A 24,924-nucleotide genomic window follows, 5' to 3' on the forward strand; every position below is an offset into this window, starting at 1 on the left:
ACTTGTATTCCGTGCCCTGGCCTGACCCACACAACAGGGAAGGCCTGTGGCTTAAGGCCAAGGGCACGAGCTTCTCTCCAGACAAGGAGAAACAGCAAACAGGCTGGCCAAGGCTGAGACTAACGCCCTGGCTATATTATAAGGAAGTCATTTCTGTGCCACATGCTTTTTTTGGCAAATATCCCCACCCTCACCACCCTCACCCCTGGGAAAAGAGAAGGAGGGGCATATACTATTTCAGGATTCTTTAACCCTGACCCTTTCGCTCAAAAAAGGACAGTGAGCCAGAGATCAGCTTCACAGAGTTGTCCACAAACCGGCCCAGGAACAAACCATTCCGAGGCTCCTGTTTTCAAAAGGGGCAGTTATGGTAAGCGGCTGGGAAACCGGTGTCCCTAATTTGTTGCAAATCATCCTGTGGCCGCAGCCATCCAATGTCAGGGTGATGAGTCACTTCATCTGCCCCGTGGAGACAGACATGCTGACACAAGAGGAGAGGCTGGGGTTTTCTAAAGGTGGTCATTTATGACCCTAAATCCAATATAGAATTGCCGTATGTCAGGTTTACGTGGAGGGGCAAAGTAGGGCTTGGGAAACTGGAATTCAGAGAGGAGGCAACAAAATACGACTTTTGGTATAGAATAACTTGGAAAGAGTTCACACGAGGGTGCCCGCAGGTAAATAACGACACAGGAAAAGACCAGCACCTTCCATTTCAGGAAGACAAGGGAAGGCGAAGATAATCTGGCTGTGATTTGGGGGATGCCACCAATCACCAGCGGTTCATCCTGGGCACCTGGATATCCAGGCGTGTTCTGCCCTCACCCACCATGAGCTTGAGCAGCATCAGAGAGGCCTCTCTCTCTGCTCCAGCCCCCAGGTCTGTCCCTCGGGAGCCTACCACAGTCTGGATGCCCCTGCTGTTTATAGGGGCAGCTCCATGATCTGTTTATAGGAAACAGGAAACAAGGGAACGGTCGTCTGAAGGAAGAAGGAAGCAGAAACTTGTCTTGCCCCATGACTGCAGAGCCAGGAGCAGGACGGCTGGTCAAACGGGACGTGGGCATCTGTTCGGAGGGTTGAGGGAAAGCAAGGAGCATAATTTTATGCTCTGTCGAAGGTGAAGCAAAAAGCAAAAAGCACCAGGGAAATGTCAGAGTCGACAAATGGAACCGTCTGAAAGCTTTTACCAAACCTAGGGGAAGGAAGCCAAAAGAAAAATCTCCAGGAGCCACAGAGAAGGCCACGTAGCACGACAGTTGTGGACACATTCGTGCTCCAGTCTGTGCCGGGGGTCTCGTGGAGTGATGCAGAGCAACTCTGAGGGACACCGACATCAATCCCCCTCGAGACGGTTGTCAAAAAAAAGGAAGAACCTCACACCCCTTAACGCACCAAATGAGAACCCTGCTCCATCCAGCACTTTCCGTAGAAGCATATGAACCAGAAACAAGAACCAGAAAAGGATCATACCATATAAGACTCAGAATGGACGGTGATGTGCAAGGCACGTGCTTTGAAGCATAAAGACCTTGGAAGCCCTCCCTGGTTTTCTTTGCACCCACCTCCCAATCCCCACAGGAAAAGCATCCCTCTTGAACAAAATCTCTGCTAACACCAGTTAACCTGGCCTTCTCTGAGGACAGCCCCCTTGCGACACACCTGTGTTGGGTTGAGTATTGACAACTTCTTCCCCACAATCGGTCTGACCACGACCACTAGAGGGGTGAGAAACCAAAGTAGAGGTTTGGTTTTTGAAATTGAGACCCTTCTCCCTGCTCCCACTTGGAAGGGGCAAGGAGGACAGACAGGGCTTTAGAGATGGGAGTGTGGGAAAAATTCTCCCTCAGGCAAGGGAGGGACAGCAGAGTGAGCCCTTTGCTCTCCCTTTGAACCACCAGGCAGCTGTCCCACCCCACCCCACACTGAAGGCAATTTTATAAAAATGCCCCGAGTTATGGGAAAGAAAGGTCCTATGGGATTAAGAGCCGGTGCCCTACATTCAGGCCTCTGTGAGGGCTCTCATTTGTTGCTGAAATAAAGGCATCTACACAGACACAAAAAGAAGGGCATTCAGGGGAATAAGGGCGGGCGGGAGGGATGGGCACTGGCTATGTCTTAGGTACGGGACCCTAAGTGGGTTAGGTGCCTCAGCTCGTCCAGCCCACCCTTAGGCATCATCTAAACCAGCCCTGCTCTGGTTCCCTGGATTCCGTTTCTGTCCCAAACCACACTAACTGCCCAGAACCATGGTCATAGGGACGCTCCGACTAAAGCCAAGAGAAGAGGGAGCTGAAAAGGGTTTGGTTTAACACTGTCTTGTCCATGAGTCTGTTCAATAAAGATCTACTCAACAAAATAAGACGCAAGGGTAGAAATGGCACAAAACACTGGATGCCCTTAACCAGAAAACCCGAAGCTCCATTCCGAAAGATGAAATCGTAGAAGAAACAATAAAAGAAGATTTTCTTTTAGGACATTTGGGATGCTTGCTGAGCCAACGAATGAACTCAGAAGTCAATCCACGGATCGGGGATCCCCAAAACACACTGTTAGTTAGCACACTACCACACTGTGAATAGAAGCATCCAGGCTTCCAGTGCTTTTGACTTGTCAACACATCCTCAAGCTCTAGGGGACAGTGCCATTGGGGCGAGAAGAGAGGCTCAACCAGAGTAGGGTCAGCTTCTGGAGTTTTGCTTGCTGTATTCTACTCCTGACCTAGTGTTGATACGCACTGTGCCGAGAACATTCTGAAATCCCGCCTACAGTGGACGGTGTTGGAGAAATACAGAGCCGTAAACCCACTTCGCACAGTATTCTCGGTGAATACATTGAATAATTTCAGGGGATTTTTAACTCTTTCCATTTGGATTCAGATGCTGTCGGTGCAGGAAGTAAGAACTTAAAAATACTCTACAAACCTTGACTAGCTAATTCACCTAGGTCATCAGAATAAGGTATGCCATAGGCTTGTGGTTCTGAAAATCTGGACTACCGGTTTAAAAAAAATCCATTACTGAAATGTGACTCACTGATACCTTTTAGGGGAAGGACACGCTTAATAAGGAAACTTCATTCCTGGGAAAGATGATGTGAGTTGAATTGATATATTGACTGATTTTCCCACGGACACAATGATACAACAGGAGATTATTTTCTTGGCCCAGAACTAACGGAACAGCTTTTATAGAAATGCCCAAACAACCACAAAATTGGGGAAGGAGGAGCCTATGAAAGATAAAGTTTTCTAAAAGATATATAAACCCCCTAACCGGGTGACAGAGACAACATGAGAAAAACCAATAGAAATGGGACAGAGAGTGCCAGTCCCCAAGGTGCTAAATTCTTGGCTCATTTCCCAATTTCTGTATTTGGGGAGATTCTGCCAGGGCAGCCACAGCATCCGATATCCCCTGCTCTAACGGTGGAGTCCCTATTTTCCAGTCTCCCTTTCAACCGAGGGAAACCAGTCTTCTTGAAGCTCAGGTCCAAGGCAAGCCATTTGCTGACGTCTGGTCATTTTTCTGCCTGCACCCACTGCACAAGCTTTTCTCAGCTCAGCATCGCCCTCTCCCGTCTTCCTCTACAATGTGTGCCCGCGAAGTAGAGTCCTCACGGGTCCTACCCCCACCTCTTGGTTAGGTGCAGGACGGAGCCTGGCAGTGTGGGGCCGGGGAGCTGGCCACCTGCAGCTGGGAGGGAAGAGGGCCCGTGGGCAGCTGAGCAGAAAGCCGGACCATGCCCTGCTGGGCTCCTGTTATCACCACCGATTACAGTGCCAAGGCAACTGCCAAGGTCAGTAGGAAGGGCTCTATCAGCTGCTTGCAGGCAAAAAGCCAGCGATTCCAATAATTCCAGCTGTATCGTCACCATGACTACTGTGAGGTACAGACCATCCGGAAGGCTTCTGGTTTTTACCTTTTCTGCAAGGCAGAGAGGGAACGCTCCTTGGACGGGAAACCACCCCTTCGGCCCCACTGTCGTGTCTCTCGCCTTCCCTCTTCCGCCATCTAGTGGTGCGACAAGATATCCAGTGGGGACGGCAACAAACCAACTCTACGGCAGAAGGAAGGGTCCTCGCAGAATGGGAACCAAACGGATAGACCCTCTGTTTCACCACACTTAGGAGGAATGAAGAGAGAGGCCGTTAAGCCCCTCGCTTTCATATCTTTGTCGGTAGAGTTTATCGTTATACTAGCATATCTTGTGACACAAATCACACGCATCCCACTTCTTGTAAGCCTATAAAGGAAAAATGTATCATCAGTGCAGCAAAGCCTATTTTAGAAAAGGAAAATTGAGTATTTTGTTTTTCTTACATAAAGACAAGCCTACCCTCTTGGTAACGCTTCTCAAGACTGATTTTGTTGGCACATCCAGCCAATGATTTAGGCTGTCTGTCCCCAGTGGAGCGGAGAGATGGGCCCATCGGCCGCACCTTATTCATCTATTAGGTTTATTAAGTTTCTTACTCCGGTCCACACACAAAAAAGATATGCTCTATTTTGAAATGTGCTTCTCACTCTTCCTACCCTTAGAACTTAAGAACAATTTAATGCACCGTTGATACCTGGGTCCTCAGAAATATGTTTTCGGTCTTAAGACTTTTTGAAACATAGATCTGAACCTTTCAAAAAGCCTATTAATCCTAACTACGCTCCCAGGTATGTATAGTATTTATTCTTTTCAACAGCCATAACAATCGATGTATTATTGCATGGATCAGGTGGCTGGCCACCCTTGACCCACATAACTTAATCACTGAATCAAATTGCTCTTAGCTTTAAATTCTGGCCAGAGGCTTAGTCGTGTTCATATTCATTGTCACAGTAGGTGGAATCAAGTCATAAGAAGTACACAGACGAACAGAATGGAACTTACTATTTATCCTCGTGTACGAATTATGCTTTAAAAACTCCAGGGCTATTTTTAATCCTTATTTAATAATATGGCCAGATACCAACTGAAGCTTTTACACGGACATGAAAAGCTCATTTCCTTGTAAAATTCTCACAAGGAATTATTACAACAAAGGAACATCTTGTTCTGGAAAGCCTGCTTAATAATGCAGCCTGTTTTTATATACCCTGGTGGTTTGCGTTCTTCAGTGGATGAGAATATTCCAATCCTTGCAGTGACTGCACAGGGAAAAAATGCACGTGGCAGACCGAAGATCTGGCCACACGGAACCTCCTGTGTCTCCTGGCCCTGCCTTAAACCCCTCCATACCTCTCCCCATGGTCCTATCTTTTGACCCAACCAGATTTCACCAGCTTAGAAGACACATAAGCCACACATCCCAGTTACTTATCGCCAATGAACAAATGACCCCAAACTTAACAGAGGGTGCTGCTTTTTTTTTAATCTCTCGTGCTCTCGTAAGTCAGGAATCTGGACAAGGCTCTGGATTAGGTGATCCTTCCTTTCCATGTGGCATTGACAAAGGTCACTCAGTGGTGTTGAGCTGGTGGAGGGGCCGATCTGAGGGGTCCAAGGCAGCTTCTCAAACGTGTCTACTGTCCGGGCAGCGTGGCCGGAAGGCTGGGCTCAGCCGGGATTGTCAAATGGAGCACTGGCGGGTGGTCCCTCCAGCTGGTGGCCTCAAGACAGACAGTGAACAAGGCAGAAGGTGCACAGCCTTTTATAGCGAAAGCCACACAGCATCACTCCCAGCATATTCTAGTGGTAACCAGGCAGTCACCAGGGTCTGGCCAGCTTCAGAGGGAGGAGAATCAGACCCCACTTCTCAGTGGAAGGAGGGTCAAAGAATTCACAGCCATCCTTAACCCACCACCTGAAGATGTGATTGCACGATGTGCGGAAATGCTCAAATCATTTATTTATAGGCCCAGTTCTTTATGCGCTTGAACTGGCTTAAGAAAATGTCGGCAGTGCCTAAAAGCAGGGGAGTTATTTTTTTTATGTTCAGTGATGGGCAGAGCAACATCTGTGCAGAATTTACGACAGCAAATGTCAATATCTAGAGAGTGACAATCTCGCTTTATTGCCGCTGCTTACGACTCAGGGTCATAATATATTGGTTAAAGTGGCAATTAACAAAAAAATGTCCTTCTCATATCTGATGTGTTAATACCTCTGAGTTTTCTTAAGCATTAAATTCTCTGTAAAGTTAAACGACACAAAGAAACCATTGAGCTGCAACCCAAAACTTCATCCAGTCTGACCTTTTATGGGAATAGCGTCGAAGGCAGCCAGCCCGGGGCTCAAACAAAGGGAACAAAGTTGGGGGTAGGGATTAAGTCAGTCCAAGATTCTTCGAACTCACCGCCTCCCTGACACCAAAGGCACCAAAAAGGTATTAATTTCCCTCATTTAGGAAGAAAGCCCCATGTCCCTGTATCTCCAGACCAATAGCGCTTTTATTCTATGTGGGCTTCAAAGCATGTGATGTCTGTGATGTGCAGTGTCTTAGACATGCCTCTGGCTGTTGTCCTAAGGGCCCCATCAGTCCCCTCATGTGCCCCCACTCAGGGAAGAGAACAGCGACTTCCTGCCCCAATTCGTCTTTCCCTCCACCCACCATGGTTAGAGGTGGGCCTGGGGCACCCAAGGGGTGATGCTGGGGGTGCATAATGAGGCTCTTCCTCCTGGACCACAGCATCTTAAGGCCCCAGGAAGGTTAGAAAAACACAAAGATAAAGCCTTGGGGGCACTTGGGTGGCTCAGTCACTTGAGCACCGGACTTAGGCTCAGGCCATCATCCCATGGTTCATGAGTTCGAGCCCCACATCAGGCTGTCTGCTGTCAGTGCAGAGCCTGCTTGAGGTCCTCTGCTCCCCCCTCCCCCCCCTCACTAGCTCTCTTTCTCTCTCTCTCTTAAAAATAAAATAAACATTAAAAAAAAAAAAGATAACGCCTTGGGCAGAATGGGTCCAGATTTTCTCCTCTCCCTGCAGCTGGCCACACCGTCTAGGGGGAGAGTCTTGCTGGCCCAAAGGCAGGATAGCACAGCTTCTGAAAGGGGACCCAAGCCTCTTGCTACTCCAGGACCGCGTGGGACTCACACGCTCAGAAGCAAAAGGGGGTGTGGGGGCAAGTCTCTATTTAATTGGCATGGTACCCTTCTCCTTCATAAGCATGAATGGCCGCTTCGTAGAGATGACAAAGAAATGACTGTAGAAAGGACACGTGGAGTGACCCAGATCTCAGCTCCAGACCCGCCTCGTCCGTGTGTTGTAATTACGGTAATTACATGGCAGTGACATTTGCTGTAGTAAATCGTGCAGACAGGTTGCTCTGTCCATCGCTGAATATAAATAAATAAACCAATAAATAAATAAGCAAATAAATAAATAACTCTGTTGCTTTTAGGCACCGCTGACACTTTCCTAGTTCAAAGTGAGTAAAGAACTGGATCTATAAATAAACGATCTGAGCATTTCAGCACCCTCTGACGGCACGTGAAATCACGTGACTGCGCGATCGGCTAAAGATGGCTGCAAATTCTTTCGCCCTCCTCCCACCCAGAAGCCGGGTCTGAATCTGGCCAGCCCCCTGGGGACCACCTGGTCACCAGTAGGATATGGTGGGAGCGATGCTATGTGGCTCTTGCTATAAAAGGCTGTGCACCTGCTGCCTCGTCCACTGTGTGTCTGGAGGCCACCAGCTGGAGGGACCACCTGCAGGTGCTCCGTTTGACAATCCCGGCTGAGCCCCGCCTTCCGGCCCCGCTGCCCGGACAGTGGACACGTGTGCGAAGCTGCCTTGGACCCCTCAGATCGCCCCCCCCCCCACCAGCTGAACACCACCGAGTGACCTCCGTCTATCTCCCCCGTTTTGTGCTTTCACTGTACCGCGTCCTATAGTCTCCTGCTATACAAATAGAAAGCCAAAGATGATTTGCAACGTGCACCCAGCTTGCACAGCTGTTCGATTACTGTGCTCAGACACAAGCCGATGTCTGCGAGTGCCAAGTGACGCGTGAGGCATTCACGGCTAACTGAGAAGGTACGAGATGACCCAATTTACACTCTGCAAACTGACCACCCGATTATTTGTACCTGATGCGGTAGCCACGCGTGTACATTACCATCATCCACTTACCCGTCTATTACACACAGCACAGTCTTCCGAGCGCAAGAGACTGCAGCAGAAGGGCGGAGCCCAGGCTGTCTGAGGTCTAGAGGCCAAATCCCCCCCCCTTTAGGGATCACTGCCCAGCCTGCTACCCTATTTCTCCCACCTGTTCCAGCAAACGCCCCCCCCCCCCCACACACACACACTCCCCTTCCTCACTCTAGCCATTGCCTCTGGGATCACTCTCTAGGCTGAAAGCTCTAGAAAAGCAGGGGCTGTGTTCATCACTGTGTGTCACTGTTGTACCCCGGCCCCAAACACAGGGTCTGCTACTTGGCGGGCACTCAATCAATATTTGCTTTAAATAGCCACTTGAGTCCAAAACACCACTCTGGAGTTTAGAAGACTGAAAGGCACCTTTTACCTCTCCCCACAGCAAAACACTCAACTTTCATATGGCCAACCAAGCACCCAAGGGAGGAGAACCAGGGAGTTGGGGTAGAGCTCGTAAACCCAATAAAAATCTAGAATTAGAGAATATTTTTAATCTGATGATTTCTTACACAAACATATAAGATTTGACTTCCCTTGCTGTGTGAATAAGTATATATCAACTGTTCTCCATAGAGCTACCCCCTCCCCCAAAGCTTCAAAAGTATCTCCCCGAATGATCTTTGACATCTGAGTGTTTCAGTTCCCCCTCCCACTAATTAAACATAAGCTCTGAGCAGTCTTCCACAATTCACTGGATCCCTACCAATAGGCTATGGCATCATTCTCTGTAAATTTTGGTCAATTCTTTGGACAGGTGGAGGCAGAAACAGAACATCTGGCGAGGAGACAACCTCAGAAATGATATTTTGATATCACTGCATCACAGACGATTACTTTTCACGATGGTTTTTATTTGTGGGACTCAAATACATTCCAGTAGGTGGCATGCCAAGATCAGAGTGATGTAGCCGTGTGGCATGAAATGATCCCGCTATCTTAGATATTTGAAATTTTGTTTTGAACGGGAATTCTTACCATGTAAGAAAGAACTTAATTCTCAAAGGGCATGTGCTTGATAAAGTGTAACGTGCTAATTAAAAAGAAAGGGAGAGAGGCAAGAATTGAAATACCTAATCCCTCAGGGCTTAAGAAGTTATAGAATATAAAGTAAAACAGAGGATTTGAGGATTCCAGTAAATTAAGGGGCGCCTGGGTGACTCAGTCGGTTAAGCGGCCAACTTCAGCTCAGGTTATGATCTCGTGGTTCATGAGTTCGAGCCCCGCGTCGGGCTCTGTGCTGACAGCTCGGAGCCTGGAGCCTCCTTCGGATTCTGTGTCTCCCTCGCTCTCTTCCCTCCCCCACTCGCACTCTGTCTCTCTCACAAATAAACAAACATTTAAAAAAAAAGATTACAGTAAATTAAGTTGGGGATGTCATTTTATTTTTAATGTTTATTTTTGAGAGCGAGAAAGAGAGAGCGGGGGAGGGGCAGAAAAGCAGAGGGACAGAGAATCTGAAGCAGGCTCCACGCTGTCAGTGCAGAGCCCGACATGGGGCTCCATCCCACAAACTGTGAGATCACGACCTCAGCCGAAATCAAGAGTCAGACACTTCATCAACCGAGCCACCCAGGCACCCCTGAAGTTGGAGAGTTTAAGAGTGCTGTCACAGCCTATGCTTTGTTTTCCTGCGCATCAATTCCAACAAGTTACTAAGACTGAAAGGATAAATTACTCCAGTACAAATAGACAAAACAGTTCAATTAAATATATGCAGCCCACATGACAGACAACGGTCTAACTTCCTTAATACAAAAATTAGGAAAAATAAGGTCAAACATTCATTTGCAAAATGGGCAAAGGACAAAAGCGAGCTGCTCACAGAAAAAAAGATGTCAATGGTTGTTAAATATAAAAGTGTACTCAACCACACATACACCAAAAGAGATATGATCTAAGAAGTGAGCTTCTGGGGCACCTGGGTGGCTCAGTCAGTTGAGCGTCCGACTTCGGCTCAGGTCATCATCTCGCGATCTGTGAGTTCGAGCCCCATGTCGGGCTCTGTGCTGACAGCTCAGAGCCTAGAGCCTGCTTCTGATTCTGTGCCTCCCTCTCTCTCTGTCCCTCCCCCGCTCATGCTCTGTCCCCCTCTCTCTGTCAAAAATAAATAAATATTAAAAAAATTTTTTTAAAGAAGTGAGCTTCCATGTGTGATTACATATGCACAGAGGGATATTCATTACAGGATGGTTTAACATCCAAAAGAAGAAACTACTGGGGCGCCTGGGTGGCTCAGTAGGCTAAGCGTTGGACATCTGCTCAGGTCATGATCTCACTGCTCGTGAGTTCAAGCCCCACATTGGGCTCTCTGCTGTCAGCATGGAGCCCCCTTCAGTTCCTGTCTCCCTCTGCCCCTCCCCAGCTCATGCTTTCTCTCTGTTAAAAAAAAAAAAAAAAAAAAAAAGGAAACTATCTAAATATCCACCCATGGGAGACTGACCACAGAGTACATCTATCACTAGAAAACTATGAAATTTTTAACTCGATCAGAGTTAAACTTTTAGCTCGATCAGAATTTAATCAAGCTACAGGTACAACAGGGAATGATACCTAAGATATACCATTAAGTAAAGAAAGCAAGATGTAACCCAATGTATTTCCAGTGTACTACTTTTTATGAAAACAAAATTAGGTGTGGTACTTTTTAAAAAATACGTCTGTGAGGGATGTCTGGGTGGCTCAGTCAGTTAGGCATCCAACTTTGGCTCAGGACATGATCTCAACAGTTCGTGAGTTCAACCCCCATGACGGGCTCTCTGCTGTCAGCACAGAGCCTGCTTCAGATCCTCTGTCTCCCCCTCTCTCTGCCCCTCCTGCACTCCCACTCTCTCTGCCCCTCTGTGCACATGCGTGGTCTCCCTCTCTCTCTCGCAAAAATAAATAAACATTAAACATCTAAAAAAATAAAATAAATAAGACAGAAACCACAGTGTGCGACTTCTGAGACTTGGTCATAAAAGGCATTGTGGCTTCTTCTCTCTTGGATCCCTCCTCTAAGAAAAGCCAGATGCCATGTTGTGCCAACATGAGAGCAGCCCATGAAGAAAGCCCCAAGTGGTGAGGATTCAAACCGCTTGCCAACAGTCATGTGACTCAGCCACATTGAAAGTAGATCCTCCCCTGCCCCAACCAATCCTTCAGATGAGATCACAGCCCTGCGAACGTCACATCTAGCAATCTCATAAGCTAGAACTACCCGACCAAGAAGACCCCAAATTCCTAACACAGAGAAGCCGTGAATAACAAATGTTTGCTGTTTTAGGTGCTAAGTCTCAGAGTAATTAACTTATTACACGGTGATAGGTAACTAATGTAGTGAGGATATTTACATGCCAGCTTCAATATGCACAGAATACCCCTGGAAAGAGATTCAGCTACTGTCTCCAAGAAGAAAAACTGAGAAGCTGGACCTCAGGGGTGGCAAAAGACTTACTTTTTATTGTATTGTATTTCATTGTATCTTTTTTTAATGTTTATTTATTTTTGACAGAGCAAAAGCAGGGGAGGGGCAGAGAGAGGGAGACAGAGGATCCAAAGCAGGGGTTGCACTGACAGCAGTGAACCCCATGTGGGGCTTGAACTTACGAACCAGGAGATCACGACCTGAGCCAAAGTCAGACGCTAATCTGACCGAGCCACACAGGTGCCCCTCATAGTATCTTTTTATATTTATAATCTCTGTTTTATTTCAATCTCACCTAAACCAAGATTAGGGGCCTCGTAGAAAAATAACATTTCCAAAAATAAGTATAAGATATTCAGCGTCTTAAATATTTTTCACTGTGATAGACACTGCTGATTCTTTACTCAACAGCCATTCCTCTTCTTCCTTGCTAAATAAAACTCCAATTTTGTGCCAGAGGCCATGTATCTAGTCCCAGGTCACAAATCAAAGGGGGTTTAACTATGGGTCAGCAAACCTTCTCTTAAAGGGCCGGAGAGTAGATATTTTAGGCTTTGCAGAATCCAGCTGAACATGGAATTGGATACCATCTCCCTACGGGAAGGAGAATGGTGTGCCAGAAAACACGGTGATGTCTATACTGCGGACAGAGTATCTCCCTCTACCCCCAACTATGCCCAAATACAAAGCCCAGTTCATGAATCAGCACTCTGTCAGAAAAAAAAAGTAGAAAAAAATTGATGGAAAAGGAGTCTAGGAGATTTCAATATCCACCTCCCCAACTCTCGGAGAAAACCCTCCTTTGCTGAACGTCGCAGGAGCTCACAGAGTGGCGAGAGCAAAGGCAGCCTGTTTTCAAAAATCTTCAAGAACTTGCACTAGGGATCATCGGAGGGACCCACTCTCTGTGTCTCCCCAAATACATCAAATCGACAAACACCTTAGTGACTACCACTGTATCTGTGGGTCTTCCCACTATATACTCCTACAGCCTCCTACTCATCTTCGCTGTCTCTTCCCCTTCCTGCCAGCATTAACCGGGCGCCTACTGTGTGCCAGATCCTGTGCTGGGGGGGGGGGGGCGCAGGAGGACAAAAGTGAGCACAACAGTGTAGTCCCTGCTGTCGCCAGCATTCAGTGCTCGGGGTCTGTCCTCTGGGCTAGACGGTAAACTCCGTGAGGGCAGGGACCCTGTCGGTCTTGCCTGACGTTGGGTCCCCAAACTGTAGCACAGTGTCTGACACACAGTAGGTGATAAATTCACATGCGCTAGGTTAAGGGATGCATCGACAGCACTGTGACCTACTTGAACCGAAACCATGGCTCAAGAGCTTTGTACTTTCTACGTTCCTTCAAAGGCTGGGTTTTGACTTTTCTGCATATGGGAAACTAAAGAGTAAATTCACATGCCGAAAGGCCCCGGTGTGGTGTTTCTGAAGGTATCTTGCCGATCTTCAGGTATCTGTTTCTGAAGGTATCTACAGGTACAGACAGATATCCGCAGGATATCTGAGTGGCCTAGTTGGGTCACCTTGGACTGATGCCACCGGCATCCACCTGGGCATTTACCTACCATTCCCAAAAGGCACCGACTGAGAGCTTCCAATGAGCCCACTGCCCTGCCAGCGTGGGGAGAGGGACCACCCCCCCCGACCCCGTGTGCACATGTGTGTGCAGGTGTATCAGACGTTAGCATAACACCACATTCCGCCTCGGTTTCCACCCCAACTACCTCTACTGACCTCATAAATGTATTTGCAGGCAAGTTGTATCAGACGCTCAGAACACAAGGGACAAAAACGTCATTCTGCAGGGAGACGTAAAATCCTAGGAGTGCACCTTTGCCCATTTCCCTCCAGGGAGCGTGGTCACAGCCCACACACGATGATGAAAATACCACCTCCCTCTCGAGCTCCTCGGTGACCAAGCCCCGCAGGACAGGTCTTGACATGTTCTCTCCTGGCGGAAGGTGCCTAGATTGCTGCAGCCAACTGGTCTACCAGGAGCCAGTCAGCTGCTGCTCTGGACACATACCTAACCCTCCTCTCCTGCCATGGCCACGTGGTGTGGCCCTGCTTGGCTGCCTCCATTCATTTATTTACTTACGTTGGGGGGCAGTTCTCAACGTCAATGCCTCTTCAAAGGTCACGTCTTTCTTTCTTTCTTTTTTTTTTTAATTTTTGTAACGTTTATTCATTTTTGAGAGACAGAGCACAAATGGGGGAGGAACAGAGAGAGAGGGAGACACAGAATCCGAAGCAGGCTCCGGGCTCCCAGCCGTCAGCACAGAGCCCGACGCGGGGCTCGAACTCACCCACCAGACTGCGAGATCGTGACCTGAGCTGAAGCCGGATGCTGAACCGACTGAGCCACCCAGGCGCCCCAAAGGTCACGTCTTTCTTGAGTTGTACTTGGTTCTACCTATTCCACCTCTCTAGAGACCCAAATGTGATGGCAAATGCCAGCTTTTGAGCTCTGCAGTAGCTGCATGTTAACAGTTAAATATATGGTGTCCAAACACCTAATTTCAGAAATTCCTAGACTCTGGCCCAGGATTACTCATTGGTCACACTGAGGTTTTTTAAGTCATGTGACATTTGCCAGGAAATCTATAACTCCGATTGTCCTACGCCTAGACCCTGCCTCAAAGTACACACACTGGATTAGAAGCCCCAAATCTGTAAGCAAGACTTCCTTAGCGACTAAGTCCCCACAGCTGGTGAAGTCCCTACTTTATCCTTTGTTGTCAGTATTTTGTTTGTCGTTTGTTATTGTTATGTTGGCATGTTATTATGTTGTTACCCTTTGTTATGAGTGAAGAAGAAATGACTCTTTCTTACTAAATACACTGCAGGGTTACCTTATAATTTGATGACAAATAATTAACACTTCTTTGTAAAAAAAAAAAATAAAAGAATTAGCATGATCAGAAATTAATTTCCCATACAATAATTCAAGGAAGCTTTCCTGGGCCTGTTCTATACGCTTTTGGTTCTTTTACAAGAATACATTCTTGCGTACTTATGGAATAAAACAAAATGGCAAATTAGTAGGATGAGAATTTTCACAAAGATGGAGATTATAAACGACCGGGTGGTTAGAAGTAGAAGCAGATTTTATTAGCACATGTTACTGGGTCATATGTCATTACTTTGTGGTATGTTTGCAACCAATATATGTATTTTAAAAAACAGGGGGAAAAGCAAAAGTTAAAAATCACAAATAAAATATGGGCCAATTAATGAAAACGGTGTTTGCCAGGCCATCAGGAGATGTTTGAAATGCTTGCAGTACTCTCCCTTAAAAAACAAATCTGTGAATTCTGCACTCCAGTAATGACAAAGAAAAACTTGACATGTTTACAAAACCCAGAAGGTCAGATGTCGATTATGGAGTAGAGCCCAAAGAAGAAGCCCAAAGAAAGCTAAAGCTGACAAAGTCTATTTTGAACTAATTTAAGGATTTTAAATCAAAAGTAAGAATTAGCAAACTCAAAAGATACAAGCGTCTAAGAGGTTTTTGCTCGGGGCGCCTGGGTGGCCTGTTTTATTCATGTCAGAATAAAACAGTCTGGATAGCCCATATGGGGCTCTGCCCCTCCCCTGCTCACATGCTCACTCTCTCTCAAAAAAATAAACAAATATATATCAAAAAAAAAAAAAAAAAAAAAAAAAGCCCCTTGCCTCCCGAGCAGGATCTGAGAAGAAAAATGTATTTTTACTTTCCATAACATTCCTATCCCCAGAGAATGGAGGTAATTAGGTATCTAGAGAGATTTTTCCTTTAAAGAAAAAAAAGGAAGGCAGGGATGAAATGGGCAGGGGACCGTTTCTGTGCAAAAGCAATAGAAGTTTGTGGAAGCTAAGCAGATATAACAGTAAGAACACAGGTTCGCACCATGCTTATCTCAAGCCATGGTACTATTCTAAGTGCTTTACATAATCTAATTCTTGAACAACCTCACCGGTAGGTACTATTATTATCCCCACTTTATCCATAAGCAGTAAAGGCTTAGACAAGTTAAGTAGCTTGCCCAAGGTCACACTGCAAGAGAGCAGCAGAGCCAGGATTTGATCCCCTGGCTGTGGGTCCATGCTATTGATTATCATGGTAACCGTGGCTGTCGTGCACACAGGCACCCATTCAAATCTTCATCGTGTTCCAGACCTGTGCTCCACATGGAGGGGAGAAGATGAATTTCACACAGTCAAGGGGAGAGGTGAAACACACAGGACGTGAGTGGACTTTCAACAGAGGGACACCCAACCCAGACTGGGGTTGGAAAAGGCTCCCCAGAGGAGATGATTCCCCATGATGAATCCAGACACCCCGCAGGGGGCAGGGAGAGAGTCGAGATGGAAAAAACTTGATTCAGGCAGAAGGTACAGCACCTGCAAAATCTCCGGGCAGGAAAGAATGTGTTTCGCTCAAGGAAAAGTAACTCGTTCAATATGGCTGCCATAGTGGTACCATCAGTAACAAAGGGGGGCGGGGGGGGGGGCGGGTGGAGACATCCAGACAACACCAAAGAGGCAAGAATAACATCATGAGGGACTGACCTTGTGGCTGGGCTAAGGGGTGTGGACTTATCTGAAATTCCGCAATAAACAACTGAAGAATTTTACACGTTGAAACAACGTGTAGCTCACTGGCTGTCACCAAGGGGCCTGGGTTGGAGACAGTGGAGAATGGAAGCAGGACAAGGTAGGAAGGTGTTACTGTATTTCCGAACTGTAACAAGAGGCTGGAAAGATGTGCTGGAATCAGGTGGCCATGAGACCAGAGCAATGGGAATTTTTCAGATCAAGAGCAGATTTGGGGCACACAGCACAGGCAGGGCATTTGGCTCTTCCCCTCCCCCTACCCCCTCCTTCTCCTTCCCCTTCCCTGCAAACTTCTAGCTCCCAGAGGCCCTTTCGAGGGCCTTAGGTTCTATCCCAACGCATAATCTTAAAAGGCCCCAGGGTTTTCAAAAAAGCTCTGTAACAGCCCTTTCCCACTAGTGAAGAAATACATGCCCTCTCCTCCCTAACCCCCTTGCCACCCAAACAATTCTTGAAATTCTGATGTTAATCACTTTGGAAACATTTCTCCTTTTGCTTATTAGAATTTGCTTACATTCCCCGCAAGGAGCTTTAGGTCCTAACTGGCTTCTATAAGCCTGAAAGTATTCTGGAAGGATTATGATTCAGCATGCAATGCACATTCTTGGCCTTATTATCTGCTGCTTTCCTGGTCTGGCCACAGGTCTTCAGAACGGGCTTTTTTAACCAAGATCCCCATGTGGGGGGCAGGGGGCAGGGGGTGGGGAGTGGCTACCACTGGACCTCGTCTCTCATTTTTGATGCCCTGTAGAAATGCCTGTTTAAACTCAAACCTCAAAACGTACTCAGTCGTGCCCTACAGAGTCCCTAACAAATTCACTGTTCTCCTCCCATTTGAAGTAAGTTTGAAATACGACATAAAGGCAGATTGCGTTCAAGCCACCAGCATCTTGTAAACGTCCAGAATAAATGTTAAAATGCTCAATAAACACCCTAATACTTACATAAATTTCCACTCTCCTTCCAAATAGACCTCATCGATTCTACCCACCAAAGAGGGATACTTTTGGGGGGCTGAAAACCCTGGCCAGCCCTGGGCCTCTGAAATCGGAGTCCTGGGGATACTTCTCGCATTACAACCTGTTTGCATTTTTCCCCCTCTTCAAGTATTAAGCTTTCTTTGGCATCAATTGCTCTGAACATCAGTAAGGTGTGTCGCTTTTTTTCTTCTTTAAGTTAATTCTTCAATAACCTCCGGAGGAGAAGGGCCAGTTTGGATTTTCAGAGCAAAGGACAGTGGGGTGCTGGCCCTGCATCCCCCCACTTCCCCCGACTGCCTGCACCCAACCTCTTCGTTTCCAAACCATCGTGTCTCGCTAAAACGCTCCTTAAAACTCTCCCAAAACACCCAGGATGTCCTGCCTCCCTCCTAGGAATGGAAGTGACCCTCTTGACACTGGGGACCCCTGGAAGACCAAGACCAAAAATGGGAGGGGGCGTGCTAAGAGTTGGGGAAAGCTCAACTTACCTTCACGAAGAGGGTGATGTCGTGCTCCTGTCTCGGGGCCCCCTCTTCGGACGCCTCGCCGTCCTCCCCACGGCCGTTCACCCGCGCGGTCTCGTCCGCGCCCTCGACGCTGCTCTCCTCCGCCAGGTGGTTGCTGAGTTCGGCCTCCGGCTCCGCGACCCCGGTCGGCGCGGCCGCCTCTGGATGCGAGCTGCTGCTGTCGGGGGGCTCCTCCTCGCCCGCCCCCTCCGGGCTGCGCTCTCGCCTCTCCTCCTCTGCCTCCTCCATCTCCTCCTGGGGTCCACCCTGGTCCCCTTCCTCGACGGCTTCCGCCCTCGTGTCCCCGGGGGCCGCTTCCTCCTCCGACTCCGCTGTCCCCGGGGCCCCCGCCTCGTCGGCAGGCCCCGCCGCTGCATCCCGAGGCTCCCCTGCCAGCTCCCCGGGGCCGCACCCGCCAATCTCCGCCGCCAGAGCCTCCGTGGCTTCGGCCTGGGGCTGGGGGCTGCGGTCCCCTCCGTCCCGGGGTTCACCCTGGGTCCCGTGCGCCCCTCCCGCCTGCCCCGCTGCGTCCATGCTGGGCCCCTGCGCCCCCGGCGCGCTGCCTCCCGGTTCCCCCGGCCCTCGCTCCGCTTTCTCCTCCGCCCCGGGGTCCTCGGGCTCCCCGGGCTCCCCCTGAACCTCCGTCGCGGCCTCGCCCTGCGCGCCGCGCCCGGGGCTCGCGTCCTCCACCTGCTCCCTGCCGCTCGCCCCCTCCTCTCCCTGGGGGCCGTCGGCGCACCCCGGGGCGCCCTCCTCGGCCTCCGCCTCCCCCTGCGCCGCCCTCGCGCCCCGCGTCTCGGCCGCCGGGCCACCGTCCGCGCCGGGCTCCCGCTCGCCCGCGCGCCCTCCGTCCGGGTCGGGGCTCTCTGCCCGGTTCACCGCGGCCGTCGCGGCTGCGCCCGCCCCTTCGCCCCTCGGCGCCTCCGCGGCTCCCTCGCTGGCCTTCTCCCGCTCCGCCTCCCGGCCCGCAGCCCCCGGCTCACCGGGTCTCTCCGCCACAGGCGCTGGGGCCTCGGGCGGCCCCTGGGGGCCTGGGGGCCCTCCCTCCAGCTCCGCTGCCTCGGCCATGGCCACAGATCCCTGTCCTCCGCTGGGGACCCTTCCTTGACACTGCTGATGGGGCAAGGGGCCCTGGGCGAGGAGGTCGGTGCCGGAGGGGCCGCTGCACCCCTTCCAAAGGGACGCCTCGCTTTGGGCTCGGCTCGGGTGGCGCAAAATGGGCTCGACCTCAAGACACTGCGCCCCTCGTCCCGGATTTAAGCTTTCTGTTATCTTCCTCCACCGCAGCTGTTTCTCCAGATTCAAGTCTGCTTCCCACCCAGACTCCAATTCCTACCCGGCTTCGCTGGAGGCGCGGGCCACCGAGATAGAGAGCGCGGCTGAGGAGGGCCTCTTAGCTCCCACACCCTTTGAAATGCCTGGCCCGCCGTCCAGGGACTGACCAGTAGTCATCGGTGCCAACTCCGTCCCCCTGGGGCTTGGGCGGGGCTTGCACCCCATCCTCTCCCCGTGTTCAGGTGGCCTGGGAGCCTGGCCAATGACAGCCTTTCCCATGGCCCTTGTGAATTTCGGTGAAAAGATCCCGGTTCTCCTGGCAGCTTGGGTGTTTTCTGTAACAGCATCAAGTTCCAGAGCCATTTAAATCACACACACCCCCAACACCACACGCTGGGCACCCGAGTACCCAATCTCCACTCTCCCCCCGGGAGCCCAGGGTTAAGTTCCTCAGCTGATGTCCAATGCAGATGCCCACGTTCCGCCTCAGGGTCCCCGAACAAAGGTGGTAAACCCAGAAAGCAAGAAGACAGGGAGACACCTTTCCAATTTTGCAGGACCCTCCTGAGAAGTCCCAGAGGCCCCTATAGAGAAGGAAGAGTCCGTCGAGGCACTTTGATCAGAGATGGGCTCTGTTGTGCATGAGGGAGACCCCCCTCTCAGGTATGACAAGTACAGCATCCTTGCAGTGTGGAAAGGCTAGATCCTTTACCTCTCTGGTCCCTGAAAGACTCTCTAAGAGTCTATCTTGCAGATGCTCCTAGATTTTCCAAGCCCCCGGCCAGTGCTTTAGCCTGAGTTGTGTGTTAGGGCTTGGGGAGCTGTGGGTGTTGGGGTGAAAATACAAGATTCGAAGGATGGCAGCTGTGGCATTCCCTGGGTTAGGAACTTCCTGGAATCACAAACTGGACACCTTCTCCCGAAGAAAAGGAAGTTAGGAGGAAAATTATGTGGTAAGTTCACTATGAGCTAGGCTAAATCATGTGGGTTACAGAGAGGAGGCTGTTGCCCAGGATGGCCCAGGATGGCCCGGGATGGCCTGGGATGGCCCAGTCTAAGTGCGGTGAAGCAGGGAGCCCAACTCAAGACTGATTTGAGTCATAGGGCTCTTAATGGCTTTGACACTGTCCTGAGACACGTTAGTCTGTCACGTCTATAGAGGGCTCTGTTATCACTAAAAGACCAGAGGGGATCTTTGGTAAGGCTTGGAGTCACACATTTGGCTAATCACCTTGATGTCTCCGTCTAATACCCACTGACAGGTGACAAGACAGGAGCCCAGTGTCACCCAGATTCATGCCACCTTTCTCCAAGGTTGTGCCCTATCCAGAAAGGAAGGGACCGGAAGCTTCATCACCACAAAGCACGGCACATCTACTCAAAGCCCCACACTCACACATGAGAGCTAGCCAGACATGTCAGACACAGGCCATGCTCTGCAAAAGCTCCCATCACCTAGAGAAAGGAATCCTGCTGCACTCACGAGGCCGGGAGATAGCCATTAGCCTCATTGCTTAAGGAAGGAGAAAAGCCAGCACAGTCAGCCCCGAACAGCAAACACGGCACAGGACTGCAGTCCCTTGACGCAAACCCCGTGAGCACAGGACTGAGGTCCCTTTACGGAAACCCCGTGAGCCCTGGTGTGTTCCAGAAAACAGAAGTCCTGATTATAGGAAGGTTGGCATCTCTTAAAAACCTCCTTTTGAATCAAGCCTAGAGATGATTAATGGGAACTCAGTACAGTTGACTGGCTGGCTGAGAGCTGGTCCCCAGGAGGGTCCTTGTAGAGAAACAGCATTCATAAAGTCTATTCTGTCCTCGCAACGGACCCTACATCTCAAACAAGGTCATTTTATTCTATAGGATTAGGATTTAATTTTTTATAGTGTTTGGATTCCTTGACTTACACTGACATTGGCTTTCAAAATAACACCTTGCTGGGGCGCCTGGGTGGCTCAGTCGGTTGAGCTTCCGACTTTAGCTCAGGTCATGATCCCACGGTCTGTGAGTTTGAGCCCTGTGTCGGGATCTGTGCTGACAGCTCAGAGCCTGGAGCCTGCTTCCGATTCTGTGTCTCCCTCTCTCTCTGACCCTCCCCCATTCATGCTCTGTCTCTCTCTGTCTCAAAAATAAACATTAAAAAAATGTAATTAAAAAAAAATAACAGCTTGCCTTCTGTAGAATGTGGAAGCTTTCACTTTTTAATAATAGTCTTAACAATTTTTAAATGTTTTTATCACATAATTCTGCTTTTATTTTCTTTTATTTTCTATAATTCAGCAAATGCATTATTTTTACATGAATACAGACTCAAAGCTGAAAATAGAGAAGACAGAAAATAACAGGACTCTTTGCAATTTTTCTGAAATCCCATTACTCACAATAAACACTTTCTTCGGGGCGCCTGGTTGGCTCAGTATGTTAAACATCTGACTTCGGCTCAGGTCATGATCTCTCAGTCCGTGAGTTCGAGCCCCACATAGGGCTCTGTGCTGAGAAAGAGAGGCTGTTCTAGACTCTAGGCACACAGCAATGAGCGAACTGTATGCCTTCCATCGTGGGGCTTTGGACTAGAGCAAAAATAAGTAAGCAGTTAAGCCAGACACTTTCGGATAATGTTCAGCTTTATATAGACTTTACACTCGTGTGTGCACATACTGAAAACCTTAACTCCTTTCTCTCACACCCCCCATCCAACCTGCCAATAAATTCTATTGTCCACTTTTTAAAACATTTCCAGGGTGCGCCTGGGTGGCTCAGTCAGTTGAGCATCCAACTCTTGATTTCAGCTCAGATCGTGATCTTGTGGTTCGTGAGTTCGAGCCCCGCATCTGGCTCTGAGCTGACAGTGCAGAGCCTGCTTGAGACCCTCTCTCTCCCTCTCTTTGCCTCTCCCCTGCTCGCTCTCTCTCTCTCTCTCTCTCTCAAAATAATAAGTAAACATTTTAAAAAATAAATAAATGACACATATCCAGAATCCAAACTCTTCTCTCTACCCCCAACTGCTACCCCACTGGGCCAACCCACCATTACCTCCCAGCTGGTCCCCTGGTTTACCCTTGCTTTTCATCAGTCTGTTCTCTACCGCACAATCAGATGACTCCCATCGAAATCATGAGTCCACCAGTCACCTCGTATGCTTGAAATCTTTCAAAGCCTTCCTGTCTCACACCAAGAGAAAGTCAAGTCCCTACACATCAAGTATGGCTCCTATAAAATCAGGTGTCCCAGTCTCTTTCTGTCCTCACTGGCTTCCTGCTGTTGCCAGAATTTGCTAGGCATTCCGGATGCTCCCTACATCCTTGGATGCTCCCTATATCCTTGTAGCTCATCCCTTACCTTGTTTAGGTTTTTTTCATAAGCTCTTTTCTCTAAGCACCCTATGTGTGTGTGTGTGTGTGTGTGTGTGTGTGTGTGTGTGTGGTGCTAACACTTAAGATCTGCCCTCTTAGCAATATACAAAACCATATCGTTAACTATAGTCGCATGTGATACATTAGATCTCCAGTATTCATCCTGCATCACTGAAACTTTGTACCCTTGACCCACACCTCCCTCTTTTCCCCTCCCCCAGCCTTTGCTAACCGCTATTCTACTCTCTGTTTAGATGAACTTGACTATTTAGATTCCACATATAAGTGAGATCGTGCGGTATTTGTCTTTTCTGCATGTGGCTTATTTCACTTACCAGAATGCCATCTAGATTTGTCCCTGTCACAAATGGCAGGTTTCCCTTCTGTTTAAAAACCAAATAATATTCCATTGTGTGCATATACCACATTTTTTTTATCCACTCATCCATCAAAGGATATTGAAGATGTTTCTATATCTTGACTGTTGTGAGTAATGCTGCAGTAAACGTGGATAAACACCCTATTTTAGAACACAATTCCTGGGCGCCTGGGTGGCTCAGCCAGTTAAGCGTCTGATTCTTGGTTTCCGCTCAAGTCATGATCTCATGGTTGGTGGGGTCGACCCCCATGTCAGGCTGCATGCTGACAGTCTGGGGCCTGCTTAGCATTCTTTCTTCCCCTCTCTCTGCCCCTCCTCCTCCTCCTCTCTCTCTGTCTCAAAATAAAAAAAAAAAAGAATAACTAAATCACAATCCCTACTCACTGTCAGCCTTTTCTGCCTTATTTTCCCCCATAACAGTTGTCTCCGTATGACATACAATGTGTTTTACTTCCTTATTGTCTGTCTCCCCCCCCCTCCTCACCCACCCCCCACTAGGATGGTGGTCCCATGAAGCCAAAGGTTTTGTTTGTCACTGCCTAGAACAAAACTGGGCGCATACTAGAAACTCAATAAATCCTGAGCGGGCGAATACATGCAAGCTTTCAAATGCATACGTATCATCCCAAACCTGTTTTCAAAACTACTTTTCTCAGTTGGTTTTGTACTTCAGGGGACAAGCTAATGTCACAAGACACACTGTTTGCAGAAATTCTTATCTACTGGCTTTGGCGAATACTTCAGCGAATACTTTTAATCATTAGCAAAGGCCAAGTCAGCTCATGAACAGAAACACAAAAGGAAACACCAAATAAACAGAATCGTGAAGGTCGAGGTGAAGTTGCTTTAGAGGTTTGCACATTGTTAACTCGGCAACCAGCACCAGATTAGCTATTTAAATACCAAGGAGGGTTAAACAGAAGTGACAGAGTCAAGGCTGGGAGACAAGAGGCAAAGGACTGGTAATCAAGTGGCTTTTAGAAATTACTAGTAACTACAGAGCTTTCTTACCATGTATTACGAGGACTCATGAACCAGTACAGCTCAGGGATTACCAAGGAAAAACTCAAGGGCTTATAAATAAACAATTTATTTTTTTATTGTTTTATTTATTTCTTTTTGAGAGAGAGAGAGAGAGAGAGAGAGAGAGAGCAGGGGAGGGGCAGAGAGAAAGAGACAAAGAATCCCAAGCAGGCACTGTGCTGTCAGCACAGAGACCGACGTGGGGCTCGAGCTCACAAACTGTGAGATCATGACCTGAGCTGAAATCAAGAGTCAGAAGCTTAACTGACTGAGCCCCCCAGGTGTCCCATAAACAATTAAAGGATTTGTTGTTTTGAGGTTTTTCTGGAACAGATAGACTCATTTCCATGGAGATCTCTTTAGCGAGCGTCTGGTCCTTTCAGAAGGGCCCCTGGGATTTCGATGTATGTATAACATTCAGATCATGGGATATGCTATGCCTGAACCAAAGTCCTTCCTGCACTGATTTCTCGTCCAAGAGCTGGTCTTTCTTGCCCAAGAATGGCCCCCAACCTGCTCTAATTTTCCTGGCTTTGCCCCGTTAACTGTAAAGGTGTATTTCAGTTTAAAAGAAGGCTATTGCTGAAGAATAGACCTAAATCGGAAGGCAGGGGTTGAAACACTGATATTCCTTCTTGTAAGTCAATAAGCACATCACGCAAACCAACACGAATAATGCCGTGGTGAAATGAGTGGGTTCTCGGGGCACACTGTTGCCTGATTCAAATCCCACTTTATCTCGTATTAGCTCTGCGATCTTCACTAAGTTTTTCCTCTAGAACGGAAGTTCTAGTAGGACCATGGCCGTTGTAAGTCAGAGAATGTACGTATCCTACCCAGCACGGCACTTGTTATCATCGGCATCGTGACCTCATGGTTAGTATTGTCCCAGAGGACACATCTTGACAGAACGGTGCATTGAAGTGTTGGAAAAGCCGTGACACCTCGTCCCACTTAGCCCGTGACAGTCCTGAGTCATCCTGTTGTCTCAGGAATATAATCACAAGCCACTCCCTGTCACTCTCAAAAGTGCCTCAGTTGGGACAATGACTCATATGGTCACCCTACCAGGAACTCACCTAGCTAGTGGGAACTTTTTCTGTTTTCTTTCCACATGATCTTGCACTGTTCTCAAAACAAGCTAGATTTGAAACAAATACCTGTTGGATGAGGGAAGAGATTTTTGAGGAAGAAGAGGAGGAAGGGGAGTGGAAGGAGGAGGGTTTGATTACAAACCACTTGCCGAATGCCCTTCTGGAAAGGTAGCCTACAATCTGGAACGGAAAGACGAAGTCATGTTGCAGGCT

The 24,924-nt window shown here is 48.6% G+C and overlaps 1 protein-coding gene across 1 annotated transcript in view; it reads right to left on the minus strand.

Moving 5' to 3' along the window:
• CLIC6 (chloride intracellular channel 6) overlaps positions 1-19,067 on the minus strand; it is a 42,221-nt gene extending 23,154 nt beyond the window's left edge. The window contains exon 1 of the mRNA XM_027041649.2: positions 17,570-19,067. Coding sequence (XP_026897450.2) covers positions 17,570-18,655 — 1,086 coding nt within the window. The 5' untranslated portion in view covers positions 18,656-19,067. The remainder of the gene's footprint in view (positions 1-17,569) is intronic.
• Between the last annotated feature and the right edge of the window lie 5,857 nt (positions 19,068-24,924).

Source organism: Acinonyx jubatus, chromosome C2 (genome assembly GCF_027475565.1).
Source record: "Acinonyx jubatus isolate Ajub_Pintada_27869175 chromosome C2, VMU_Ajub_asm_v1.0, whole genome shotgun sequence".
Classification (NCBI taxonomy): domain Eukaryota; kingdom Metazoa; phylum Chordata; class Mammalia; order Carnivora; family Felidae; genus Acinonyx; species Acinonyx jubatus.